Source organism: Sebastes umbrosus, chromosome 12 (assembly GCF_015220745.1).
Source record: "Sebastes umbrosus isolate fSebUmb1 chromosome 12, fSebUmb1.pri, whole genome shotgun sequence".
Lineage (NCBI taxonomy): Eukaryota > Metazoa > Chordata > Actinopteri > Perciformes > Sebastidae > Sebastes > Sebastes umbrosus.
The window spans coordinates 11,409,661-11,428,052 of record NC_051280.1 but is presented as its reverse complement, the minus strand read 5'-3'; the positions used below and the strand labels follow the sequence as shown (position 1 = coordinate 11,428,052).

The window sequence follows — 18,392 nt, the reverse complement described above, 5'->3', positions numbered from 1 at the left end:
ATGTTATACTGTTGTGTTTTTCTAAGCATTCTTTACTGCTCCTGTTGGAATAAAATAATTGTAAATCTACCGGGTCGGTTTCCCATGTGCGCTTGCATATGCGCGCCTGCGTGTGGCTACTCTGTTCAGACTCCCTGTGGACACGTACCATCAGACTCCAACACAAACTACACGGAAGCAACAAAACCTCAAAGTTATATCTAGTGAAGCCCGTCTTGCAAAACAGTGTTGGCCGCTGTCAGAGGACGCAGGGGAGACCGTAGCTTTGGTCTCCAGGACCGGAGTCTCTGCTGTACTCTGCTCCTCTGCTCCTCTGCCTGCCTGCACTCACACACCGCGCTCGTTCTCGCTCCACCTCACGTTCATGCGCGCACACTACACACTGCAGAAGAGTTAGTTTAGCTCTGAGAATATCTAGTGAATGTACAGTGGACTTTGTGCAGAAATAAATGCTGCAGCTCCTCCAGACCAACAGAGGTTTCCCGTGTCTTGTGAAGTGACGGGGCTCCGCAGCGAGAAACGTTATCATCTCCGACCAAAACTCCGGTGTCTCCCCTGTTCCTTCTGGCCGCGGTCGGGAGGCTGAGGCAGGAAAAGCCAACACTAGGATCAGCACTGATTCATGGAGAGACCTCCATCTGGTCAGCTAACATTACTGCCAAGCAGCTGAAATATAGAGTGATATTGTGGTTTTAGCTGACGTGTGTCGCCTCAATGTTTTGAGCGATGCTCGTTCATGTCTATGTAGAGCGAGCAAGCGCGAGCCCGAGCAACAGGACGCTGACTTTTGTTGACTTAACGGCCACAGGTGTCGCTGTTAACAAACATTTCTGATTCTTACAAACAGTCCCTTTAACTGAAAAGTAGTAATGTGCTTTTGATACCTTCACTTTTTTGCATTAAATCATACCGGGATGTTTGCTGAAATTGATTGGATGTGGCACAGCCCTACCTAGAAAAATTTCCACCAGCCTCCACTGATTATATATATATATATATATATATATATATATATATATATATATATATATATATCTTACTTCTCTTGTAACCGGTTAATAAAGACTTTTCTTTTTTCTGTTTGACTGACTTTGACTTTAACCAATCAGGGGTCGTGTTCACTCGCTCGTGACGGTGACAGCCAATGAAAAGCCCCGCTCATAGAAGTGGGCGGGTCTTGTTCTAGCAGCTGGTGGTTCTGATGAGAGGGTCTGGAGCAGAGAGAGGTAGAGAGCTGTAGAGAGGTTGTTCTGTTGATGGAGGAAACAACAACAACAACCAGCTAGTCATCATGAGGGGCCCTGAAACACTGATCTGGACCGCTCTGCTCATCCACAAGGTGAGACACAAAGAGTATCTCTTCATAAACTGTTAAACCAGCAAGTTTAACTTCACGTGGCTGACAAACAGACTGTATTTATACCAGCCGTTATTCTACCGTTGATCACTAGCTGCGATGCTAATGGCTGTTAGCTGCGATGCTAATCACTGTTAGCTGCGATGCTAATGACTGTTAGCTTGGATGCTAGGACCGTTAGCTTGCGGAGATCACAGTGTGGACAACAAGTTGTTAAACTGTAACATGCTGTTATACTGAGAGGTGTTCATAGTATTTTGTCCACACCATTTATATCAGTGAGGGTAGACTATTCTTTAATTCAACAGCACCTTACACTACAGTGTGTACTAATATACAGTGTGTACTGATATACAGTGTGTACTAATATACAGTGTGTACTGATATACAGTGTGTACTAATATACAGTGTGTACTAATATACAGTGTGTACTAATATACAGTGTGTACTAATATACAGTGTGTACTGATATACAGTGTGTACTGATATACAGTGTGTACTAATATACAGTGTGTACTAATATACAGTGTGTACTAATATACAGTGTGTACTAATATACAGTGTGTACTGATATACAGTGTGACTAATATACAGTGTGTACTAATATACAGTGTGTACTAATATACAGTGTGACTAATATACAGTGTGTACTAATATACAGTGTGACTAATATACAGTGTGTACTAATATACAGTGTGTACTAATATACAGTGTGTACTAATATACAGTGTGACTAATATACAGTGTGTACTGATATACAATGTGTACTAATATACAGTGTGTACTAATATACAGTGTGTACTAATATACAGTGTGTACTAATATACAGTGTGACTAATATACAGTGTGTACTGATATACAGTGTGTACTAATATACAGTGTGACTAATATACAGTGTGTACTGATATACAGTGTGTACTGATATACAGTGTGTACTGATATACAGTGTGTACTGATATACAGTGTGTACTGATATACAGTGTACTAATATACAGTGTGTACTAATATACAGTGTGACTAATATACAGTGTGTACTAATATTCAGTGTGTACTAATATACAGTGTGACTAATATACAGTGTGACTAATATACAGTGTGTTTTATGTGGATTATTGTTAAAAATGGAGGGGCAACAACTACTAAACCCAACCAGAAAATTACACAATTTGACATAATGCGTCATTTCCCACAGAGTTTATCACAGGTGACAGTGAGATGGGCACCTACCTGTTCTCCTGAAGGTGCTCTAACACTGCTCAGTTCACCCGGTTGGATATATTTGGACAGTTTTTTTCTGCTTTCATGTTTGTTAATCCTCTCAGAAAGATGCTTGAGATGTTGACAGTCTGGAATCAGGATTTTATCCGAATAAAACACACACACACGGGAAGCAAAAGAAACGTCTCTCTGACTAGTTAGATGTTAGACATTTTCACCACGTAAAAAATGATTATTGTTTGGTTTATAGCGTTTAGGTTATATCCCTCGGCTGGTGGGCACCGAGGTGTTTAACCTCAAGTTTTTCTTCAAAAGACAGACTTTCAAATGGGTGCTGTAGATAATAATAAACTACACCGCAGTTACTAACTTCTTTAAAAGAAATGCTAACTTCTTACAAATACCAACAAATGACGACATCAGTAATTGGCGAACAGCCAATCAAATGCAGCTAGGCAACAGGCAATCAGCCACTGCGCATGCTCATTGTTGTTTAATTATATTTATTTATAAGTTACTCAGTACCATTAAAACCTCTCTTTTTTTGTATATGTAAATATTGTATGTGTTTTATTATTTCACGTGTCTAGTGTGTTTATAATTTTGGTGTCATTACTGCCTTAAGTCTTATCACATTTAATGTTATATTGGTTACTTCCTTTATTGTCGGTGGTGGGAGGGAAAAATGGATGAAAATTAGAACTACTTATTTGCTCTGTAATTTATATGCCTTGCAATGTTTTTCCAATTAAAAAAAACAAAAAAAAAAAACTCTTTCTGCTGTCAGCAGGTGAGGTCACTACTACTACACTACCACCTCAAATGACCCGTCGTCTCTGAGTGTGTATATATATATATATATATATATATATATATATTTAATCATACATTAAATAAAGACAAAATACAGTTCCCTTAATTTAAGAGTGTCATTATTAGTTTGACCATAAGCATGCTCATAAAAAGGCGACTCTATTGCACATAATTGCAGGGCAGAAACCTCAGCTTGTTTTATTCTGTGTTTAGAAGTATACACTAGGGATGCACCGATCCCACTTTTTCAGTCTTGATACCGATAGCGATACCTAGGCTTTGGGCCTAGGCTCTCGGCCGATACCGAGTACCAATTTGATACCAGTCTTTAATTAATAAGCTGCATGTCTCATTGTGTGGAAGTGACTGGGATCATTCTGTTATGTGTAAAGAAACATCAGGCTTGACTTAAATATTCCTTTCCTAACTTTGTAAAACTAAATGTAACAAATAAATACATAGATAACATAACATAAATTTAGTGAATTGTTATTTATTATTAAAATAATACAACACAGCAAAAAAAACTTAAAAATTAACAGGAATTATAATTCAATTGTAAAAAATGTTAAAGCTGCAACATATTGGTAAAAATTTAAACAGGAATAAAAATTCCACTATATAATGTATATAGTATATAAGCATGGAATTTAATTCAATAGATCGGCCCCATTGTCACCGATACCTGATCCAGCTATTTGAGTCAGTATTGCCCCGTTATCCGATCCAGTATTGGATCTTCATCTTTTACCTTGTAACATGAATTCTGGTGAAACAGCAACAACAGTCCATGTGCGGCTGGAAACAATGTTCAAAAACTCAAAGTTACAAACATTTCATGGACATGTGGAGTGATACAGACGTTGTTGTGATGTTGACAGGTGGTGGGAGAGTACGGCATGGCCCATTTCAGTGACGAGGGCAAGAGCAAAGGGAAGGATTACTGCATATTCTTCAACTCACAGTGGGCACGTCTACCTCAGGACCTCAACAAGGCAGTAAGTCATGAGTGAGCAACAAGAGGTGTAAGCAATGATAATAATGCCACTTAAAAAAATGACTCAAAGTGCTTCACAGCCACCCAGAACTGTGGAGATCAACTGCAGTTTGTACTAGTAGGTGAAGGTGATCAATAAAATCTTTCAGGAAGCCTCGTACAGGATGCTGAAATCTGATCTCCACTCTTAGTGCCTGTTAAGACTCTGGCAGCTGCTTTATGAACCAACTGCAAATATTGAAGATCTTTATTACGGATATCAGAACATAATGAGTTACAGTAATCCCCCCCTCATTCAAGAAGCCTTTCTTTCTCTGGAAACAACAATTACATTCAGCCAATTATTTTTATCAAATACATTTTTTTCTATTTATATTAAGTGTTAATAGATTGTCCTCCAGCTCTGGTTAACACTGCAAACCTTTTGTCTTGAAGTCACGTCTTCAGATCTATGACCTCACAACATCGATCCTGTGCTCGCCCTCTGACGTCCCGGAGGGAGGCTTCCCGAATCGCATCCTCATGGTGATGAGAGGCAACTGCACTTTCTACGAAAAGGTCCGACTGGCCCAGATTAACGGCGCCAAGGGCCTGCTCATTGTCAGCAAGAACAGACTGGTAAGCCTGCTTATACCTATATCTTAAAGGACCAGTGTGTAACAATTAGGGGGACCTTTTGGCAGAAATGGAATATAATATTAGTAAGTATGTTTTCTTTAGTGTATAATCACCTGAAAATAAGAGTTGTGTTTTCGTTACCTCTTCATAGCCGTTTATATCTACATAGGGAGCGGGTCCTCTCCACAGAGTCAGCCATGTTGCACCGCCATGTTTCTACAGTAGCTCAGAACGGACAAACCAAACACTGCTAACTTTTCCTGCTTGGGCCGAAGTCTATAACATTACTCGCTCCCGTCGCCACCACTCTCTCTGTCTCTTGCTTCACCACTCACATCCCACGTACACACACACACACTCTAAGCCTGCTACTCTTACAACAAATGGCTGTAGAGAGGGCCATTCACGTTTTCGCGTTGGCCACCGTAGTTCACCTACAGGCTTGGCACACGGGAGACGTTGTAATCTGCAACCTCACCGCTAGATACCGCCAGATCCTACACACTGTTCCTTTAAGGCCGTTGCATGTATTTATTGTGAATCAAGATTAAATTGAGTTTGGCACTTCAGTAAATAGAAATGTGTGTTTCTGTTTTTTTTTTTTTTTTAAATTACAGACACCACCAGCAGGAAACAAGACTCAGTATGAGGAGATTGACATTCCTGTAGCACTGCTCAGCTACTCTGATTTGCTGGACATAGGCAAGGTGAGAAGCCATCCATCCACTAACCATTGAAACAGTAGACAAACAAACCTTTGGCTACCTGTACAGTTCTACTGAATCAGTTAATTCACGCTAAACATTTTACAGTCTGACAGCAGAGGCAGCCAAATGTAAAATAATGTGATGAAAATCTACTAGCGAAAAGTATTTAATGTACCGATTTAACAAAATCTTTAGCCTTAACATTATGTTGTCTCCAACTCCTGCAGAAATTTGGCGAAGGAAGACAGGTCGCCATGTACGCACCCAATGAGCCGGTGTTGGACTACAACATGGTGATCATCTTCTTGATGGCAGTAGGAACAGTCGCCATCGGCGGTTACTGGGCCGGCAGCAGAGACAGCAAGAAGTAAGTGGACACGATGGAGATAAAACTGACATTTAATGTGGGTCATCATCACTACATGATTTTGAATGCTTAGTTGGGTTTGAGTGTTACAATATGTACAATATGAAATAACTGTACATTATGTGCAGGTCATTACAGGCAGCGATGGAGGATAAATGATTCAATTAAAGCTTTTTATTTTCAGGGTTAAAATGTATGTTTTTAATCCAAACTTGAAATTAGTACAAAAGTAGTTTAAGTCTTTTAAAGGAACAATTCAATTCAATTCAATTTATTTTTATATAGCGTCAAATCATAACAGAAGTTATCTCAAGACGCTTTGGACATTGTGAACAGTGTGTAACATTTTGGGGGATCTACTGGCAGAAATGGAATATTATATTCATAACTATGTTTTCATTTGTGTATAATCACCTGAAACTAAGAATTGTTGTGTTTTTGTTAGCTTAGAATGAGTCCTTCATATCTATATAGGGAGCGGGTCCTCTTCATGGAGTTCGCCATGTTGCTCCACCATGTTTCTACAGTAACCCAGAACAGACAAACCAAACACTGACTCTAGAGAGACTTTCACATGTTTGTTACCTGAGGGCCAACCGTAGTTCTCCAACCCGCTTGTGAAACTGCGGTAACGTGACCCGCAGAGTGTAAAACCGTGGTACCGCCAGCCCAGTCTGACTCCAGTTGCACCTAAAGTAGTGTTATTATGGTAAGGATGGCCTCTGAGCAAGGCAAACGGCGCTTCCGTGGTTTTGCACTCTACGCCGCGACACATTACCATAGTCTTGGAAAGGGAAGAGTGAGCGGAGGGGTACTCAGTTGGCTGCAATCTGCTACCACACCGACTACACACTGTCCCTTTAAGTCTTTTAAGGGACAAAAATGAAAGTTGATTGTCAGTGATGATGCTGGTTGTAATGTACAGTTTACCGGACCACTACATACCATTATTACAGGACACAAAGTTCCCTTCTGCCTGTGCATACTGTGCTTTTAGCTCCGACTGCTATATTTAAATCAAAGTGAATTTATCAGGGGAGTCGTCTCCGGGGGAAATTAGTCACCGTTTTCTTGGCAAAGAACTACAAGCGTATGATTGCTCAGTCTTTTCTCTTAGAGGAGCGTGTGTTCTCATATCAAGCAGTCTTGCATTGTACCGCTGCAACTCCACTAAAGGGCAGTGATGTTTATTTGAGTGAGTCATCGGCTTAAGCCAATCCGAGTCAGTCCTTCCTGACGGAGTTGCCAAGGTTACAGAGGGCGCAGCCAGACGGGGTCTCTGACGCACAGGGGGAAAAAAAAGATTTTGGAATATGAGTGTTTTGAACTTGGGGAGGAAGTGAGTCCCAGACAGGCAGACAAATGATGGTGAAAATTGACTGTGAGAAGTGGGATGATCATCCTGGCTGCTTTGGCAAGTCACCAACCATCACTGAATACTGTTTAATAAAAAGACAGAACCCAAGAGACTGGCTAACTGCATCGCCTCTAGCCTATTTTGCTTAATAAGCTGGCACAAGCAGATGCACAGATACTGATCATTAGTCTCAAGAGTTATTAAACTTCCCAAACAAACCTCCTCAGGTCAGCATGCCTCTCTGATGTTCGTTCCTCCTCCCGCAGACGCTACATGAAGCACAAGCGGGACGACGGCGCGGAGAAGCAGGACGAGGAGACCGTGGACGTCACCCCCATCATGATCTGTGTGTTCGTGGCCACGTGCTGCAGCATGCTGGTGCTACTTTACCTTTTCTATGACAGCCTGGGTACGACGCCAACAAACACACACACACACACATCAGTGATCTGAACACATATAATATAACCCTCAATATGATGATCAAAGATGGTCTTTGATCAGATTTATGTGGTCAGTAGATTAGTAGTGGTTCCAGTCCTGTCTGTTCAGTATTTATTGCTGTGCCCAAAGCCAGTCTGTATTTTCCCCCTCACTCATTGTGGTCTGGCATGACTCAATGAGGCATTTGCTTGGGATACAGGCTGTGAAGAAGAATATGGGTAACAATGTTTTCCTTGTGTGACAAATAATCTCAACTTTCAACTGCATATCACAGGCTTAGTTTAGGTTAACTTTGACTGATACAATGCAGCTTCTGACACCTGATTATATAAGCGCTCCACTTACTAGGCTCTCATTTGACTTTTCTTCTCATTTTAAACTGGATACATTTTGGAAACAGTCAATTTTCTCCGTATGAATCGTCCCCTGATACTAAAATATATTTAAAGTAAGAAGGAAGGTAGCTGCAGAATTGAGCTTTATTTTGTAACTACAATGCCTTGTTTAAATCATAGTTGACTCTAGGGCTGCAACTAACCGTTTTCATTGTCGATTAATCTGTAGATTATTTTCTCGATTAATCGATTAGTTGTTTGGTCTATAAAATGTCAGAAAATGTTAAAAAAAATGTCTATCAGTGTTTTCCAAAGCCCAAGATGACATCCTCAAATGTCTTGTTTTGTCCACAACTCAAAGATATTCACTTTACTGTCATAGACGAGTAAAGAAACCAGAAAATATTCACATTTAAGAAGCTGGATTCAGAGAATTTAGCCTTTTTTTTCTTAAAGAATTACTTAAAAAAACGATTAATTGATTATCAAAATAGTTGACAACTAATCAATTAATCGTTGCAGCTCTAGTTGAATTAGATGTAGGGTTCTTGAGAATTAGCATGTCATCATTGCCCATATATGAATATAAATATGGTTTTCAGCAGCTGAGAAGCGGGATGTAGCCAATCTGAGCAAATCTTTGATAACAAAGTGAGTTAATAATTCCTCCATTTAGCTCCTCCGAGCTACAGCAGATACTTCATCCTCACTTCCTCTAGCAGAGCTGCTCAGCGTCCAGCTTGATTAGGCTGTGGATGCAGTTTACAGATCTGAATGTGTGAACCTCTTGAGTGCTGAAAAAGAGCTTAATGGCTCAGATAACACTTCACTGATGAACAGATTTTAAAAACTGGCAGCAGCTGCTAGAGTGCGTAACGTCTTCCATCAACCCGCACATTAAATTCTGGACACACAGTGGGGAAACTGATACCACTAATCAGATATTTAAACTTGGTCAAAGATCAAAACACCCAAAAAGTTGATTTCCTCACTAGATTATGAGTCAATATCATGTGATAATAATCTCCTCCACTGTTTCCTCACCGTCTAGCCATCTGGGTCATAGCCATCTTCGGTGTGGCCTCCTCTGTCGGCCTCCACAGCTGTCTATGGCCTTTTGTCAGGAGACTCCCTTTCTGCAAGTGCAGGTGAGACCGTTCACATCAACACGGTTTCATAATGTTAGCTGAACCCAAAAAGTCTATAGTCATATTTTTTTCCTAAATGTCTGTTATTCACTTTACCTATTATATATATATACCTTCAAATGATGTAGTTAAAGATAGAGATATGGCCTCAAGGTATCATTTTAGGTATATAATTATTGCAGGTGAATGGTTAAACTGAAAAAACCCTGAACCCTGTCGACAGATGTCTTAATTATGGTTATATTGTTTGACTTGCGGACCGTCTTATGATCACAGGGTCCCAGAGAACAACTTGCCATACTTGCACAAACGGCCGCAGATCCGCATGTTGCTGCTGTCGGCCGTTTGCATCAGTATCAGCGTCACCTGGATGGTGTTTCGCAACGAAGACCAGTAAGTGAAAAGAGAAAAGTGTCAAAATGAGTCGCGTGCATAGCGAAAAAACAGGTTGTTTACATGTTACTGTGTAGTTTTGATCTCATCATCTCCGAGTTAGCTTTATGAAACCGACCCTGAAAGCTACAATACAAAAGCAACGAAATATTGATCTGATCCATGAGTTGACATTAACACTTAACAATAATGTGCCGACAGCAGGAGGAGAATCATTTTTTAAAGTGTGTGTTAGTCCTTTATCATTTACAAAAGTGTTTGCATATAGAGACAACAGTGTTATCAATTGGGCTGCATATGCACTAAAATTAATAAGATTTATATTTAAAAAGAAGAATTTGGACTCACATGTACTCCATTGTGGCTGTTGATTGCTTGTTGTGTGTCGGGTGACATAATGGTAGGATTTTTCTGTCTGTGTGTGATAACATGTTGGAGGTACATTATATGATGATGATGGTGATGATGGTGTTGGCAGACTCGCAAGTCTTCTTGTGTATCCTCCAGGTGGGCGTGGGTGTTACAGGACGCCCTGGGGATCGCCTTCTGTCTCTACATGCTCAAAACAGTCAGACTCCCCACATTTAAGGTGGGTCAGCACTCCTAAATATAAACTATAACATTGTGGAAGGTGTTTTTTTTTTATGTTTTAATTGTTTTGAATAATAAATGTTAGTTGTAATCTCACCTGATGTATTTTTCTGCTCCGCAGGCTTGCACCTTATTACTGTCGGTCCTTTTTGTCTACGATGTTTTCTTCGTATTTATTACACCCTTCTTTACAAAGGTATGTTTTCATTCAAGGCTATTCAGATGTCTACGGTCTCTGTCACTGTGAGTCATACTTACGTAAGCCGTGGCCTTTTCTCCACAGAGTGGGGAAAGCATAATGGTGGAGGTCGCGGCTGGTCCCTCTGATTCCTCCACGCATGAAAAGGTATGACTCCCTTTAGGCGAGTGGCGTTTGCTCCTCTTAGCTCAGAGGAAAAGCAGCTGATAGTAACAGTAATGTTTGTGTTTCCTCCAGCTCCCCATGGTGCTCAAAGTCCCGAGGTTAAACTTCTCTCCCCTGGCTCTTTGCGACCGGCCCTTCTCCCTCCTGGGCTTCGGTGATATCTTAGTACCAGGTAATTAACTGTGTCATCCTGCCACAAGGAACGCAAACTCATTAAAGCTCATCATGTGGTTTATTTTATGGTCACATCCAGGAAATTATTTCACCAACAATGGCCACAGTCAGCCTATTTAGACGTTCCTTGGAGCAGAAAATGTTGGTGTGGTTGCCAGCTGTGTAAACACAGAACTACTCAAGACCCACACATTTCATGGCTGCATCTATATAATTACAAGGTTTTAGTTCTCACAAATTGCTAACTGCACAATAATGTGTTTTCTGCCATTTCTTTGTGAAGCGGTTAATTTAGCGTATCTGGTGTGCTAGGAAATATCCAGTGTTAAGACCAGATATTGTAAAGTGCAGGAAAACACTCAAATAATGAATATTTTGTCTTGTTAAGAGATCTTAATGCCTCTTTGTCATTGTTTTTTTCTGTCAGGTCTTCTGGTGGCGTACTGTCACAGGTTTGACATTTTAACACAATCCTCCAGGATCTACTTTATGGCCTGTACGATCGGTATGTACAATACATGGACGGGGGGGGGGGCGGGGCCTATGACGGTTGTAATTAGTGAAATGTTGCTGTAGTGTTATGATAAGCACCATTTGTACGGGATTAACGTTACATGTGGGGAATAAAATGTTCACTGTGCTCCTCTGTAATTTAGCCCATCGGTCTGGACGACATTTTAACCATTGTTAAAATTACAGGACTGGATTGTGCAGGACTAGCCAATAGAGAATACCACTACCTATATGTAGCTGACATTATAACAGCCTATTTAATGAGCTCTCCTGATGGCTTTACATATTTATGTTGTGATCTTGTTTCCCCAAATACGCCTATATGTTGTTGGTAACTATGTCTGTCAGATTAGCAAAAACATTTTTTGATGTTTGCCATTTTCCCCGGGTCTGAAAAGTGAAGCCAATGCAGAAGGGCCTTAAACCTGCATTCTTTCTAATGGCCAGCAGGGGGCGACTCCTCTGGTTGCAAAAAGAAGTCTGATTGTATAGAAGTCTATGAGAAAATGAGCCTACTTCTCACTTGATTTATTACAGCAGTAAACATTGTAAACATGAGTTTATGGTCTCAGTTGCTAGTTTCAAGACTTCTTCAATACAGCATGATGTTCATTTAGTAAATTATGGTCCCATTCAGAGTAAAATAGACCATAAAGCAGGGTATGCTTTAGGACGTGGCTACCTTGTTATTGACAGGTCGCTACCACGGCGGTGTCCGGTGGGGGTGTTTGTGTTTTTGTCCTAGAGCTTTAACCGTTTCACAGTGAGTGAAAGTTAATTGAAACATTTTGGTCGCTTAAAAAATGATGTATTCAGCGTTCGGTTGTACTTAGCTCCACCCTCTCGTGTCACTCCTGGTTGCAAAAAACAAGATGGTGACGGCCAAAATGCCAAACTCGAGGCCGTAGTCCACAAACCAATAAGTAACATCACGGTGACTATGTCCACTTCTTATATACAGTCTATGATTTTCCATAAAAGTCAAATTTCACACAGATTTAAAAAAAAAAAGAAGAATTAAGTAGAAGGGCAAGCAGCGCTTCCTGCAGAAAAACCTCCAGATCCACTTTATAATACAAGGATGTAGTTCCGGACAAGATTTAAATTACAAAAGGAAACAGTAGGTAATTGCGGCTGTAATTATCACTTAATTAAAGATGACTAATTACCCACATACGCGCTCTGAAGGGGGATTAAAATCACTGACCAGGGCAGGTAGTGGTAATGACCCCACCACCCCTAGAGACAGAAATTCAGTCTGAATGGTACTTAAAAGTGAAAACGTGGTTTATCTGAAGTGTTGGCTGGACATGACCAGACTTTAAAGATGTTGACCTTGTGTCTGCTCTCTCTCTCTCTCTCTCTCTCTCTCTCTCCCCCTCTCTCCTGTCAGCTTACGGCATCGGCCTGCTGATCACCTTCGTGGCCCTGGCCATGATGCAGATGGGTCAGCCGGCTTTGCTCTACCTGGTGCCTTGCACTCTGCTCACCAGCCTCACTGTAGCGCTGTGGCGCAGGGAGTTGCCCCAGTTCTGGACTGGAAGTGGATTTGTGGTGAATACCAGTTTGATATGACCGCCTACTGCCGAAGAAACAAAACAAAACAATCAACAAAAGACAAAAAAAACCAATCTAGTGTAAAATAACATGCAGAGTAAAGTAGAATCTTAAGTTGAGTAACCCCTTTAAATAATTCCATCCGTTCCAACTGCCTCTTTCTGTTTTACTGTCCACCCTTCCCTCCCCTTCCTCCCATTGCTGCTTTATGTTACTGTGGGTGTGCTCTAGTCTGCTGCTGAGGGCTCAGCTGTCTGTGAATGTCACTGCAGGTACTCTATCTGGGCTTTGCTACTTTACACTCACCATTAAAACTTATTCATGTTGCTTAAGGTTCCTTTTTTTGTGTTTTTTCCCTTAAAAAGTAGTTGTTTTAGTATTTCAGCGTACACACATCTGTAATAGACTAGTGGTTAACAACTAATGAAGCTATTATTAGTGGTGATTATTTAGATTAGCTCATGTTATTCCTTAAATTGTTAGCTGTGTGGTTTAGAATCTTTAATATGCTTCCCCTTTCTTTATGCATATGTGGGGCTTTTTACCTCTGCTTACAGGAATACCTCTGACAACATTTAATGGGGATGTGATAAAAAGACAAAAACATTTAGCCTCACATCTACCTGACAGAGGAATGACTGTACATTCTTTGGTTTTGTTTGTCCTATCTGTTCTGTCTTCTGTTACCATTACATTTAGTTTTCTGCTCCACACAATTCAGCAATCTTATATAGACACTGTTTTTGTCCCCTGCAGCCTCCCATAATGCTCGCACCGATCAACTGTACACAAACCGCAGCGCCGCCGTCGACGAAGGATCACTTGAATAAACCGGGGCCACAAACCACAGAAGAAGATTCACCTCATTACCCGCCTCAGGAAACGCCCCGCGACGAGAAAGAACAAGAGGAAAACAAATCTAACTGAAAGGACGTCTAGTACGGCATTTTACATTTCACTTCATGTTTTTATTTGTTGTTGTTGTTTTTTCTACGTTGTGTCTCAGTCAATGGACATTTTAAGTTCAAACGTTTTATTTGCACTTGGTGCGAAGGGAAGAGCGGAGTGGCCGACTCAGCGGAGCGCCAGGATTGGACACACATGGTTGAGGCATTGAAACCGACAAACACACCCAAGTATAAAACCTGCACAGCAGCCCCGACATCTTCTACTAACAGTGTGAACCACCTCTAAAAGGGAATGAGAAGCACAAACTCTTGAACACTAAACACTCCCGCGACACTAAGCTGAGGCTCCTAACAGCATTAAAGGCCCAGTCACACCAGCGGCTAAAACAGCAAAATCAATTCATCAATGGAATCACTGCGACTAGTGGATTTGTTCACAGGGGCGAGGTAAATCCATCATAACATATTAATGGAATTGTACCGTCCACTTTTATTAAACCTCCTCTGATGGAGTATCATATGCTCCACTAAAGAGGAATATTTTTGTAGACGGTTATGTAGAGCGGCAGCTATTAGCAAAAGAAAATTAACCGACATCTATTTTGATAATCAAATAATAGTTTGTTAAGCCAAAGATATGCAGGTTCCAGCTTCTCACTTGTGAGGATGTGAAGCTTTTCTGTCTCATACATGAAAGTAAACTGAATATTCTGGACAAAACAAGATGTCAGCTTGGGCTCTTAAAGAGGACCTATTATGCTTTTGTGCTTTTTTCCCCGTTCCTTTTGAGCGTTATATCGTTTATTGTGCATGTAAAAGCCCAAAGTCCACGCCAAAGTGAGTTACTGTCCCACACAGAAACACTGCTCCTAAACTGCCTGAAACGCCTTGATTGGAGTCCTGCCTTTTCTTCCGTAACGTGGTGATGTCACCAAGTAACACATTTGCACAATGTCAGCCTAGCAGCTAGTTTGGCACGCCCTCAAACAAAGCTAGTTAGAGCGGAGTCCGTAGACTTTTGTTTGGTTGACCAATCACAACAGAGTGGGCCAGCTGACCAATCAGTGTTTTTTTACATCAAAGCAGGTAAACATGTTCTAGTAGAAAAACCCAAAATACAAGTATGCACCTGAAAATAAGCATAATAGGTCCTCTTTAAGATATTATAACATGCATTTTATAATTTCTGACATTTTAGAGACAAAACGATTCATTTATTAATTGGATAATCTGCAGATTAATAGATGACAGAAATAATCATTTGTTGAAACCGTACAGTTATGAGACAAGGAGTCAATGGTACAAATACCAATATTGAATCAAATTCTCATTTACTTCTTCAATAGCTCTTTATCAAATGATATGGTGTATGATCCTGAGAACAAAATGCCAGAGGGAGTTAACAGTCCAATATAGATAAAATAGAAAAAAGCTTAGAGCTCAATTGTGACAGGCTAATGTGTTAACAGTTAGCTCACCAGCTACAGTAGCTCACCAGCTAGCCCTGCAAGTCACCAAATATTTCACCGTGCAACGTCCTGGTGTGACGGGGCCTTAAAGGTCTCAGTGTGCTTTTGAGAAAGCACGCCAATACACTCATTACATAACAAGCCATTATAGCCGTCTTCATCCCTCCGTTACATTATAAATGAGTGTCACAATATAAAGCAGGGGAGTGTCTCTAAAATAGGGTTGTTGACTGAGCCAAAGCTATTAGATATTTGTTTTTTTAACTGAAGCATCTGTTGATGTTTTCTCATCTTACTTTGAGTATATTTTATTTTGCATGCTATGGTTTTTTTTAACCCTTTGTATAAAACCATTGTATAATCTATAGTGCAGACTTTGTATACATTATTGTTGGTGCGACGGTTAAAGTGGCAATAGGCAGAATATTTTTGGCATCATTTGGCAAAAATTCCATAATAACCTTTCAGCATATTATAATTCAAGTGTTCTGAGAGAAAACTAGACTTCTGCACCTCATCGTAGCTCTGTTTTCAGGCTTTTAAAAATAGCCTGTGACAGAAGACTTTGACCAATCACAGGTCATTTCATTGAGAGAGCGTTCCTATTGGCTGTGCTCCGGTCATGTGACCGGAACTTGGCGTTCCTTCAACAGATTTTACAATGGCGGCGGTGGCGGCGTCACAAACTTTCTCATTTTACAGCTAAACCGTGCACTACAAGATAATCCTGAAAACATTTGAGGCGAGAAATAGGCATTAATGTAACATAATATTGATTCATATTTGATCAGTGCGGCCTAATTTGACCATTTGATCGTAGTTTTTCAGATTACCTGTTTCATGCACTACTGTCACAGTAGTGACCGTTTTATAAAAATAACTTTTTTTTTTAAATCATATTTGCTAAAATCTCACCTACTTCAGCTTTAAAACATTGGCACCGCTGTTTTGTTCCCCTCAAGTAGTTATTCATGTTGTCTTAAGAGTTGGTCTCGGCCTTATTGTGTCCATGTCAGGAGGTAAAGTGTAAACGTTGCTTTATGAGTACTGAACTCTAAATGATGAGGTGCTGCAGTTTAAAGTATTATTAGCAGAGCGAATGACGGGTTGTGTTAACAATGTTCCTAGTTTAGTTTGTACGAAGCATTTGCACAATATTTTTTAATTCATGGGCTGACAGAAGTTGTTGGTTCATGTCTGTATATGATTATATGTATACTCATAAAGGGTTTAAAGAAACTGAAACAGAGGTATCAGTAATATATCCAATATTTATCCTGCTTTTGTTTTAAAAGTCCATTTCTGACCTGAGGGTTTCATCTTAAACACCAGAGGTGTCGGCAATCACTTCACTCTGTACACCAGATGTATTTCTGATTCTCATCATTTTATGATGCCTATTTAATAAGTTCAACATTCCTGTGTAGAAGTTAAGGTCAAATGTAAAAACTTATTTGGTCAGAAGGTGAAATGAGAGCAGCTTAGTTGTCAGGATATGTGCCCTCGCTGATTCAACAGCAGTGTTTTCCAGGACATGAGATTATTCGTTCACCACTAGCTTGTCAACAAGTGGTTTTTAAAGCCTCTGTTGAGGAATACATATAATAAAGAAACATTGTATTTGATATTTGGTGTGTTTTGTTTTTCTTCCACAATATTACATTGGATTAAAAGGATAGTTTGGGTGTTTTGAAGTGGGGTTGTATGAGGTACTTATCCATAGTCAGTGTATTACCTACAGTTGATGACGGTCAGCATGCCCCCAGTTTAGAGAAACAGACAGGTGTTACTGCACAGAACCAAAGCAATGTACTGCTGTGGACGGCAGCAGCAAAATGTATTTTAGCCACCTAAAAGAAAGGCCAGTTTAAGTGTACGTTCTATTTAGAATATATACACCACTTTAACCTTGCCGTCAGACAGCCCTTTCCGACGGGGAACTGAAGCAGTTATCTATGCTCTTGCTAAAGCCACCAGACTCCATTGAAAAAACATGTAAGTTTACCTCGCAGACCACAGGAGTTGCTGGTCTACCGCTGCCTTAATCGGTTAGTTTGTTTGAGTTATTGTGTGACTTTGGTGAATCCGAACTAACCTTTTAAAACACCAAAGTCACACAAAAACACAAATAAACTAACCGATCGAGGCAGCGGTAGATCAGCAGACCATGTTCTGCAAGGTAAATGTTTTCAATAGAGTCTGGTTGCTTTGGCGAGAGCATAGATAACAGCTTCAGTTCCCCGTCGGAAACAGAGATTTTATAGCCGTCTGACAGCAAGGTAAAACAGTGAAAATATTCTAAATACGGCGTACACTTAAACGGATATTTATTTTTTTAAGTGGGTCTTTCTTTTAGGTGGCTAAAATACGTTTTGCTGCCGGGCCTGTCCACAGCAGTACAAGGCTTTGCTCTCATGCTGATACTCCTGTCGGTTTCAACAAACTGGGGGCGTGCTGACCGCCATCTACTGTAGGTAATACACTGACTATGGAGAAGTACCTCATACAATCCCATTTCATAAGACCTGAACTATCCCTTTAAAACTCTAGTTTACATGTTTTGAGAGGTGTGTGATTTGTTTGAAAGACTTCTCAACAGCTTCAGTCAGGATGCTGTTGGTGTTAATTTTTGGATATCTTGAGGCCGAACATAAATCAGCCCCTTGCAGCGGTTTCTGGGTCTGAATGTGTCTTTTCATCGTAGCCCTCCAGCTGTGAAAAATGTCCACTGCTGTTCAGACTCTGGAGAAATGAACAGTAGTCTGACAAAGAGCCTCCTTGTTGCTTCAGCTCAGCTACTCAGAGTTGAGGGCTGTTGCCTACATTTATTATTGGTAGCCCTGATGGAAATCAAACCTTCATGCTATTGCATTAGTGTCCTGCTTAGATTTTACCTCCTTTGGTTCGACCTGAATCTTATAGAGGACAGAACCTGCCAAAATAATAAATAAGTAAATGACTCGATAAATAAATAAGCCATTAAATGAACCAAAAGTAATGATAAAAATAAATGTAGGCATTAATTAATTGATAAAATGTGACAAATTTATATTTCTTTTTTA

The 18,392-nt window shown here is 40.3% G+C and overlaps 1 protein-coding gene across 3 annotated transcripts; it reads left to right on the top strand.

The window, feature by feature from the left end:
- Nucleotides 1-1,184: 1,184 nt before the first annotated feature.
- On the top strand, nucleotides 1,185-14,115 carry sppl2 (signal peptide peptidase-like 2). Of its 3 annotated transcripts, XM_037788273.1 has the most exons (16): nucleotides 1,185-1,339; nucleotides 4,270-4,386; nucleotides 4,821-5,003; nucleotides 5,621-5,710; nucleotides 5,938-6,077; nucleotides 7,701-7,843; nucleotides 9,265-9,361; nucleotides 9,638-9,754; nucleotides 10,262-10,343; nucleotides 10,467-10,541; nucleotides 10,629-10,691; nucleotides 10,782-10,881; nucleotides 11,311-11,388; nucleotides 12,790-12,950; nucleotides 13,185-13,225; nucleotides 13,710-13,853. In XM_037788273.1, exons 1-16 carry the CDS (start codon nucleotides 1,292-1,294, stop codon nucleotides 13,717-13,719), a joined length of 1,545 nt encoding a protein of 514 aa, XP_037644201.1. In that variant the 5' UTR covers nucleotides 1,185-1,291; the 3' UTR covers nucleotides 13,720-13,853. The 3 variants fall into 3 exon arrangements, with proteins under 3 accessions (XP_037644201.1, XP_037644199.1, XP_037644200.1); XM_037788271.1 differs by lacking the exon at nucleotides 13,185-13,225 and having other exon boundaries at nucleotides 13,710-14,115; XM_037788272.1 differs by lacking the exon at nucleotides 13,710-13,853 and having other exon boundaries at nucleotides 13,185-13,286.
- Nucleotides 14,116-18,392: the final 4,277 nt, after the last annotated feature.